We start from the raw sequence: 10,723 nt of genomic DNA, 5'->3' as shown, positions 1-10,723 counted from the left end.
ATTACCTTAACTCCTCAGTTGGACCTGCAGTGCAGGGCTTCAATGTCCCAAGAGACCCTCTGTTTCCCACAGTGACTATGTGGGTGGGAGGGATCCAATGCCTGGCTTCTAGTTTAGAAGGACCCTGCATCTGGGTCTCTGCAGACACTCAAGGGCACACTCACTCTCAAGCAGGTCACATCGGCAAGGATCGGGGTATCCAGGCTCTCTACTCTCTGGTTCGGCCCTGCTTGGTCTAATGCAGGAGGCCTGATGCCCTCTTCCAGCTCAGTGCTGCTGCAGCTACCACGTTAGGAAGTCCAGCTGCAGCTGGAAACTGGGATGCGGATCCAGATGCCTTCTGGGAAGTCCTGGGGGCCCTCCACTGTGCTCTCCAGGAATGGAAGGCCCAGTGCCCACTGTGCCTAGTTTGTAAGGCTGGTCTGCTGGGGTTTGGTGGGTATGTAGCATGTTATCTGTCATCGATGGTTTGGGCGGGCCATACAGTGAGTGTCTGAGAGACCCTGCAGAGTCAGTATGGCTGCTAGCACAAGTGGGACTCTGGGAGGATGGAGCCCCAGATCTGGGACTCCAAGACACAAACAGCTGGCAGTTATGACTAAGGGGCTAGGAGCCCTGCCTCAGCCGCTGCAGACACCAGGCAGTCAGCTCTGACCTGAGAAATCTCGGCAAGATGGCTGTGCGAAAGAGGAGGGAAGTATCTTATGCTCCACCCACACCTCTCATGGAACATATTGAATGTAGGTAAGTCAGCATAGCACTCAGACACTTGTCTGCCAAGTTTATTTCAGCATTATTCATAAAATGCAAGATATTAAATCAGCCTGGATGCTTCTCAACAGATGAGTACATAAAGAAAACAGACCATCTGATATTTGGTGGTTTTACTTTCTTATGTATATTCTCATTTTTGGTATTTGCAATACAATCTTACAATTCTGAAAATTTCATTAAATGTTATACACAATGTGGTTTTAAACTAAATCATACAACTGATCATATGAAACTTTAAACATTGGATTCTATGTAAACTGTAAATTTCAGAAACCAAAGACTAAATTAAACAAATGCAATTCTTCTGTCCAGACTTCTCTTAGACCTATTTGAATTCAGAAGAAAAGCACATGGGGTCAATATATAAATGATGGAGTTGTCTTCAAGCTGAAAAAATTTAAATGCTATCATTCCTGAGCATGGAACAGGAAGTCATCATGTTAAGCTAAAGAGTCAGATTTGAGAAAGTCAGAATAATCACAGACTCAACCTTCAACAGAGTCTTGTATCTGTGTGTGTATAACACTCTGTGTGTGAGAGACATACACATTTTTACACAAATAAAATAGGACAAGCATTATTTGAGAATTGCAAGGGCCTTGAGGAAATGGGGATGGAGTAGCATGGAAATGGGAAACAGTATCATCATTGCCCGCTTACAATGGCAATGCAGATTCTAGAATGCAACCAAGAATGATGAGTAGGAAAACGACACATGAAGAGTTTTAACAGCACACTCAGGTTGTCTCCAGATTATTACCTGATTATAGAATATTCTGCACAAGCATTCTATACAGCCATTTCTGGAATGAAAAAAAAAAAGCAAAAAGCAATGTTGGAAAACAAAGAGGAAGTACAAGAAATGGGCCATTCCAAGGTATTGATGTGTGAGAACTGAAGTTCTAGGAGAGAGATCATGTGTTAGAACTAAATATTTAATGTAGTTTTTCATTAATAATATATCTGTTTGTGGAGTGATGAGTCATAATTAATATTTAAAATTATGCACCAAGGACTCTAATGCTCTCTGGATATTGATGAATTTTTTGAAAATTTTAATCTATTATTTATTACAATTTATTCACTTTGTATCCCAGCTGTGTCCACATCCCTATTCTCCTCCAATCCCACCCTCCCTCCCTATTCTCCCTCCATGCCCCTCTCCTAGACCGCTGATTGAGGAGGATCTCTTCCACTTCTATCTGACCCTAGCCTACCAGGAATTGACAGGACTGACTGCATTGTCTCTCTCTGTTACCTGGCAAGGCTACACACCCCAAGGGGAAGTGATCAGAGAGCCTGCCACAGAGTTCATGCCAGCGACAGCACTGATTCCCTTACTAGGGAACCCACTTGGAGACAAGCTCTGGGCTACATCTGAGCAGGGTTTTTAGGTCCTCTCCATGCACGGTCCTTAGTTGGTGTATCAGTCTGTGGTGATCCCACAGGGCCCAAGGGTATGTTTGGCTTGGGTTTTTGGTAGGTTTTGGGGGGGTATTGTTTATTTGTTTGTTTGTTTATTTGTTTGCACTGTTGGTCTGCTTTTTGAGCTCCTGTCACCTCCAGGTCTTTCATAAAATGTCATACATTCAATCAATATTTAACAGGTAAATGAACTGTGGTTCTGTGAGGACCAGGATGATTGTGGATATAGAGGTCTCAAACTTTCTGGATTTCACCTGACTATTAATTCTTCAGACACTGGAGACACAGGTTTTGTTTAGGTTTTCTGTACTTGTCACTGGTGTGACATATTCTTTAGCGTGAATGCTCTGTGGATCTCAGATGGAGCACACAAGAGGCTGCCTTTCTATCACATGGATTTGATGACACAATGCTCAGCTTGAAATCATTAGCATTTTTGTATGTCCCTCCTGAATTGATAATTTATCTTTCATTGTGGATCATCTAAGAAACTGCAATGATACAATGTCTAATGCTGTTCACATAAACAGATTTGTAAGATAGTTCTGAGACCAAATTGTCTCAAAATGGCTCTGCCTGGGGTATCAATGTCCACAAATTTGAATGATGTCATGGAACAAAAGAGTGAACTATTGTCATAGTTATTTATTACCTCATGTTTATCACACGGACTGTGGATTTCAGATGATGAGCTCCAGGAAAGAGAGTATCAAAGTTTCCTCCAGGATTCAGGAAGGACCTTGGGGGAAAAAGGAACCACGAATGTGCAAGTAGCCTCTCGCTTGCACAGAAAAATAAAAGCAGGTAGGAAGACGAGAGTGCCCACGTGATATGCTGATTTGCAAGACACTTTTCAGGCCACATTTCCCAGGCTTACAGTAGGACAAAGATGTTCACTTTGATTTTATTCTACTTGCTTCTGCATATTCCACTTCTCGTGGCCAGTTTCATTCCTTCCAGCTGCTTTTGGAGAGTGAAGCAGAATGAAGGAAAGGATGGAGATTTAATGACAGTTTGTTTTTTCTGCCTCAGGACAGTACATTTACCTGTGGAAAAAGAGTATTTCAGCAACATCCTGAATACACTGTAAGTGTTTTTGTATTTTCCATTTAAATACTGTCATGAGTATATCACATGGGGTCTGAAGATAAGGGATAAAGCATTGCTCTGAGTCCTCTTTGGTTCTCGCACAGTGAACACCAAGAAACAATTCCAAAATCTTTTAGAGATTCAATGCTGTTTATCACTTTAAATTACTCCATAGAGTGTTTTGTTTTTCCATTAGTTAGCCTCAGTATTATAGACCCAGAGGCTGAGTGAACACAGGGCTGTCTACCATGATCCACAGCAAACAGCTCTCCTGTTGACAGTTACCAAGCAGTGTAGCCAGTGTTGTCTTATAAAAAGATGCTCCACACTATTTCAATCAGTATCAACAAGAAAAAGTACAATTAAATAACCATAGAGGTGTGGAGACATTTTTCGGTCCCTCTATAGCTTTTAATACATGTGCTGGACCTGTAATGTTTGGGCCACGCCTAAGTACAGACAGCTTTCATATAGATGTTCAGTTACTCCCTGAAAGGCTCTGCATGTGGTCATTCATGTATTATGAACCATCATCAAGAATGGAAATAGGAGATCTGTCGGATATGAACTTTAAACATGTTCTTATACCTCCATCTTAACTTGTATACATACACAGCCACTGGCCTTTAAGTACTACAAAGCTCAGTTCTCCACTCTCTCTTTAGAGTAAAGAAGAAATGTTTGGACTGTAAATTTGTTTGAAAAGTGAGGCTGTCACTAATAGTGGTGACTACTTACTTCCCTTGTCACTTGCCTAAGTCACATTTGTGACATGTATAGTTAACAATACTTGACAATAGGAATAGAGTTTCCTAGAAGCTCATCTCTGCCATTATTGCAGAATGGTGTGTCTTCTCTCTTTGTGTCCAAGTTGTTTATTCTCTGACACTTATATCACTTATATTACCTCTTATGTTCCTCTTTCAGGAATTTTACAAACTGAAATTGCTTATTTTATCAATGTGGTTACTGTACACATTTTTGATTTTGTGGATTTCTGGTAGTTGTTTTCCAACACAGTACGTTGGACCACTAGGACACTCTGGCAACTAAAAACACTGATGTTTCTTAAGCATAGATAATGTTTGAGTCACACAATTTGTAGTCTCAAATTCCTGTTGTGTGTTACTGAAATTTTCAAAGACAATATTACTGCGTGATAATAAAGCATATTGTAAAATGTTCTAATTTTGTAGACAGACACCACAATGTACAATGTCTAAGTAGAAAATAAATTTTATTTAACTTTGCATGAACCATTCAAAAGAAAGGAACATGATTGATATTTATTGGTCAGATGATATGAAAAGACTAGGAAGAGACAGGATAAGTTATAATTTTCATAAAGAGAAAGAAAAATGTTATGTTATATTCCAACTGAATTTTACCCATTTTTTTAAAAAACATATCATACAGATTTCCTACCTCTTTTACTCTTTATATCCTATCATTTTAAAGACATGGAAAATTGGCACATACAAACCTCCCTGCAATTTTCAGAAGTTACTATTTCTCAGTAGGGTGATAATGTTCTGTTGGTGTAGCTGGAGTCAGTAAAAAGATATTTTTATGTGAAAATATATTGCTCAGATGTATCAAGCATGAATCCTATCCCCTTGTAGAAATGCAATAGTTGCAGGACACTGAGAAGCTTGTGCATACCCTTAACCTGTTCATGCATATCTGGAGAAGGAATATCTGTGAGCATTTGAAGCCAGACTAGACTAGAGAAAAACACATTCAAAAAGCATAGGATGAATTACATTCATAATGGATTAATGAGCATTGCTTATGTCCACACACAAAGATGCATATAGAAATATATATTTCAAAATCAAGGTATTTGATTATTCATTTTACCTCCCAATCATAGATCCTCCTTCCTCTCCTCTTAATCCCACCCTCCCTCCATTTTCTTCATCCACCATCCTCCATTCCTCAGAGAAGGGGAGACCCCTACTAACACACCAAAGCTTGTCAAGTCTCATCAGGACTGAGCCTGTTCTTCACTGGCCTAAAAAAGCAGCCACAACAGGAGAAAGTGATCAAAAGCAAGAAAGAGAGTCCATGTCAGAGAGAGCCACTGGTTCCCTTAATATGGAACCCACAAGAAGCCTGAGCTTCTCATGGGCTACAACTCTGCACGGCATAGGTCCTAGCTATACATGGTCCTTCTCTGGTGCTTCTGTTTCCTCAAGCCTGTCTGAGCCCTGGTTATTTGGCTTGGTTGGTCTTCTTGTGGACCTCCTGTCACATTCAGGTCCATCTATCTCTCCCCCGACTTTTCCACAAGACTCCCTACAATTTAATCAATGTTTGGCTGTGGGTCTCTGCATCAGTTTTGATCCACTGATGGATGGATCCTGGCAGGGAACAGCTATGCTAGGGTCAGTATGGACCAATCATTGCTCTCACATTTACTAAATCCCTGCACCCTCTTTACCCCTGCACTTCTTGTAGGGTGGATAATTTTTGGAACAAAGGTTTTTTGGGTGGGTTATTTTTCCCCCACATAAGGATTCTGTGTCCAGTAGCATGAATCTCAGGTAGAGTCAAGTCCATGATTTCCCAAAATCCTACCCTGTCTTACTTCTCCAGCCTGGTAGAGAGAGATGACTCCACCCATGGTTTCTCTTCTCTCAACAGGTCCTCTCTCCTCCCACCCCAACTTTCCCAGTGGCTGATCTCTACATTCTACACTCCCTCTCCTACCTTCCTTCCTCTCCAGCATCTTCTACAGTCTATTCTATTTTCCCTTCTAAATGAGATTTAAGAATCCTCACTTGGGTCCTACTTGTTACTTATTTTGTTTGGGTCTGTGAAGTGAAGTATGTTTATCCTGTACTCTATGGCTAAAATCTGCTTATGAGTGAGTACATACCATGTGTGTCTTTCTGTGTCTAGGTTACCTCACTCAGGATTATCTACTTCCACTCATTTGCCTATACATTTCATCATTTCCTTGTGATTAGAAGGTGAATCATATTTCATTGTGTAAATGTAGCACAGTTTCTTTTTTATTTTTATTTTTTATTATTTGTTACATTTTATTAACTCTGTATCCCAGCTATATCCTGATCCCTCATTCCTACCCAAACTCTCCCTCCATCCCTCATCTCCTCCCTGTCCCTTTCCAAGACCACTGATTGGGGAGGACCTCCTCCCCTTTCATCTGATCCTGTATTATCAGATATCTTCAGAACTGGCTGCAAAGTCCTCCTCTGGTAACACAGTTTCTTTATTGATTTTTTGGTTCAGGATCATCTAAGTTGTCTCTGGATTCTGGCTATTACGAATAAGGCTACTATGAACATAATTGTGCACATGTCCTTGTCCTATGGAAGAGCATCTTTTGGGTATAAGACCAGGAAAAGGATAGATAGGTCTTCAGGTAGAGCTTTTTCAAGTTTTCTCAGAAATTGACAGATGATTTCCAAAGTCAGACATACATCTTTTTAAAAATACCTCGATGCTGTGTGATTTACTGGAAAATAAATCATTGAAAATATTTTCTGCTTCCAAAGATAAATTACAAAGATATCAATATAAGGATAGATATGAAGGAATGTGTTAAATATATTTCCCACAATTATAATCAATTGTTAGTACAGCAGCAAATGTTGCCTTCATCAGTCATTCTTGCACTACCCCAACAATTTCAGTTAATTTTAAAATAAATGCATACACATCATGTCTATTTTTCTTGTTGCTGAATAATTGTGAAATGAGTGCTGTTTGATTAAAGCCTATGCCCTTGTGTTTACCTTCTGAGCAATCACTCAATAAACACAGACTGAAAACACTGTCAAAGGTGTTTGTTTATGGAAGATGAACTCTCATGAAATTTTTTAGCTTTTGCAAGCTTCCAGATCCTTACATCATCCCAAACTCACTACACAGGACATTAGATCCAAATTTTTGGCGTGGGGTCCAATATCAACAAGTATGGAATAGTCATTATATTGACTGCAAATTTTCATATAGAGATTTCTGAACATAATGATTATTGTACCCTTTTACAGAACACCAGCTGAAAACCAACAGTTTGCTCTAGCCTTGGCTTTTTCAATGGATGAAATCAACAGAAACCCTGATCTTTTGCCAAATAAGTCCTTAGTATTTCAATTACCACATTGCCAAAGCTTGTCACAAATATACAGTCTCATTCCTCTTTCTGAACAAAATCATAATTTTATTTCTAATTATGACTGTGGCCAAGATATGAAGTGTAATATATTCCTTATAGGACCAAATTGGGCAGCATCTCTGTTATTTCAGACTCTCATGTGCCACTTCGCATCTCAGCAGGTGAGATTTTGTTGGGTGGAAATTAATGAAATTGTCTGCATTGGTGGTTTTAACGAGGTATTAAAAAGCGTGTAAAGAAAAGGCTGGCTTTAATGGCCATATGTCGGTCTATGTAGTTCAAAGTATTATTCAAAGAATCGATGGGGTTCCTATATTTCCTTGTGTGAAATGGGGATAAAGGAAGAAGTAAAAGCTTAGGAGAATTTCTAGAACTGTTTCCAAGTTCTTAGAAGTGCATGCTTCCTTATGCTGCTTTCCATGTCCTAGGCTCTTCAGCTTACTTATGGACCTTACCAACTTATCCTGAGTGATCATGAACAATTTCCCTATCTGTATCAGATGGCCCATGGGGATTCATCTCTTGTTCTGGCCATGGTCTCCTTCTTACTTTACTTCAGCTGGAACTGGGTTGGGCTAGCCATTTCAGACAATGATCAAAGTATCCAATTCCTCTCATATTTGAGAACAGAGATGGAAAAAAATACAGTCTGCTTGGCCTTTGTGAACATGATCCCAGGCAACACACAGCTATACATGTCAAGAGCTGAAGTGTACTACAACCAAATCATGACATCATCTGCAAATGTGGTTATCATTTATGGTGACACAGACAGTACTCTAGCTGTGAGCTTCAGAATGTGGGAATCTCGAGGTATACAGAGAATATGGGTCACCACCTCACAGTGGGATGTCACTACAAGTCAGAGAGACTTCACACTTGACTCATTCCATGGGAATCTTGCTTTTGCACAACACCATGGGAAGATTTCTGGTTTTAAAAATTTTGTCCAGACATTGAACCCTCTCAAATACTCAGACAAGTATCTGGCAAGGCTGGAGTGGATGTACTTCAACTGTGAAGACTCAGCAGCTAACTGTAAGACACTGAGGAACTGCTCATCCAATGCCTCATTGGAATGGCTAATGGAACAGACATTTGACATGGCCTTTAGTGATAGCAGTTATGACTTATATAATGCTGTGTATGCTGTGGCCAATGTCATTCATCAAAAGCTTCTTCAACAGGTAGAAGATCAGCTGATTGACAATGGGAAAGGACATGAATTTAGCTCCTTGAAGGTAGTGTTCCTTTCTTTGAGTGATACCTGGTCACATCAATCCCATAGATTTTAAGGATCTCTTAGAGTGGACTAGGAAATGTTCCCCCCAACACACTACATTTCTAAGCATGTTTTCTTCTGACAAAGTAAGTCTAGAGATTTGACAGTTCTCTAATACAAATGCAGTGGAATCGAATACACTATTTTTCAATGAAAATTAGTGATTCTGCCACAGAGCTCCTGAATATAATCACACCTGTACTAATATTAGAGACATAATATGTCCTTCCTCATTATTCTTCTCTGTGATGAGAAGATGGGTGTTTGGTCACTAATTTCAAATTTTGTGTTAATAAGTTAAAAAGATGGTTTTCTCTACTTATTCTGTCCCAGTTGTAGTCTCTGAGGACCTTCCTCAAAGACTGAGAGTAATTACACAGAGAAGAGGTTCAGTTCAGTGCATAGATGTATGTTCATTTGTTTGAATGTGTGTTTCTCACTGTGTATTTTTGTTTCTATATGTGTATACCTGTTGTGTGTGTGTGTTTCTGTCCTGCTGACTCTCTGTTGTCTGTCTGTGGATGCGAGCCAAAATGTGTCTGTGTGTCAATGTTTCTCATATATATATATATATATATATATATATATATATATATATGTATGTATAGACAGAAAAACGTTGTGTGTCTGTTTGTCTGTCTATCTTTGTATATTGTATTTTTCTTTGTGTCAATGTCTCCGTGGTACGTCTGTCTATTTCACTATGTCTCTCAGGGTGTATTTGTCTGTGCACAACTCTGCATGTGTTCTATGTGTTTCTGTACTCAGATGTCTGTTTGGGTTGCATGTGTCTGTATGTGTGTGTCTGTATGTTCATGTGTGCCTAGGGAGGTATGCTGCTATGTCTCTGCATAAATGTATGCCTATATTATTTGTGAATCTCTGTATGGATGTGACTTTCTCTGTGTCCACATATCTGTCTGTTTGTGTGTGTTGCACATGTATGTTTGCTGTCTACATGAATGTCTATGATTGAGTTTCTGAGTTTCCTTTCAGAGAACTAAAATTCTGCAAACATTAGAATGAATTAATTTATCATTTTGCTTTCATTGAGATTTTCCCCCAGGATACCTTCAATTAATTTATCTTTCACATGGAAATACAATACATTTTCTCACACTAAGGAAGAACATACAGACTACAGAATGGTGCCTGTCTTTTAGAAATACTTCTTCCTGAGAAAGACCCACTGCACTAGTACTGTTGGAGACAAAATGAATATGAACTGAAAAGAAAAACTGCAGAAAGAGTATGACATCTTCCACATTAGGATTTTCCAACATGGCTGTGGACTTACTGTGAAGATAGTAAGTTTAGCCCATATTTTTCACATGGTCCACAGCTCCAGTTGTCTCATGACTTGATAGAGGGGGCCACAGGAAATAGACAGGTGGGCCTTAAATAACTGTACTGAATTCTATCACATAGCAGTAAATGATGTGTGTTCAGTGGTTCCATTTATGCTTTCTTCTAACTTAAAAAAATGAGATAAATTGTTACATAAATAACCTACTTCTAGCTTCCTATATTTATGTTACTTATTTTATTATTTGGATGTGATATTTTTATTTCTTTGCAGATTTTAAACGTGCAACACATACAGGATATTTAATAGTCTCCGAACTTGTTTTATTTTTTAGTAAGAATATAAAACTATTTTTGATCACTCATTGATATCATTTCCTGGAAAATCCAATGGGCATTTTAATCTTCATGTGGGATCCTGGAGAGTGTGTTTTGGGAGCTATTTCTAACATGGACTTTGTTGCCTGCATATGGATCACTTCCTCCAGGAGCACTGCCTTGCTTGGCCAAATGGAGGAGAATATGCTCAGTAAGATTGTGACTTGATGTGCTGAGTAGGGTTAGTATGGAGAAAGGGGACTCCCATTTTCTGGAGGGGGGAAGTGAGAGTGCACAGTGGAAGAAGAGGGAGGAGGGACTCAGAAGTGAGAAGGGAGTGGCATCCTTGGAATGTAAACTAAATAAGCTGAAATAAAATTAAA

General features: G+C 39.3%; 1 protein-coding gene across 1 annotated transcript; it reads left to right on the top strand.

Annotated features, from left to right (window-relative positions):
• The first annotated feature begins 3,088 nt into the window (after positions 1–3,088).
• LOC110544228 (vomeronasal type-2 receptor 116-like) lies at positions 3,089–10,122 on the top strand. Its single transcript, XM_060366212.1, is given in 5 exon segments — positions 3,089–3,285; positions 7,311–7,596; positions 7,864–8,676; positions 9,881–10,022; positions 10,025–10,122. Coding segments are annotated over 5 exon segments (1,536 nt in total).
• Positions 10,123–10,723: the final 601 nt, after the last annotated feature.

This window comes from Meriones unguiculatus, chromosome 14, assembly GCF_030254825.1.
Source record: "Meriones unguiculatus strain TT.TT164.6M chromosome 14, Bangor_MerUng_6.1, whole genome shotgun sequence".
In the NCBI taxonomy this organism is placed as follows: domain Eukaryota; kingdom Metazoa; phylum Chordata; class Mammalia; order Rodentia; family Muridae; genus Meriones; species Meriones unguiculatus.
The sequence above is the reverse complement of the archived record's forward strand: the minus strand, read 5'-3'. Positions and strand labels throughout refer to the sequence as shown.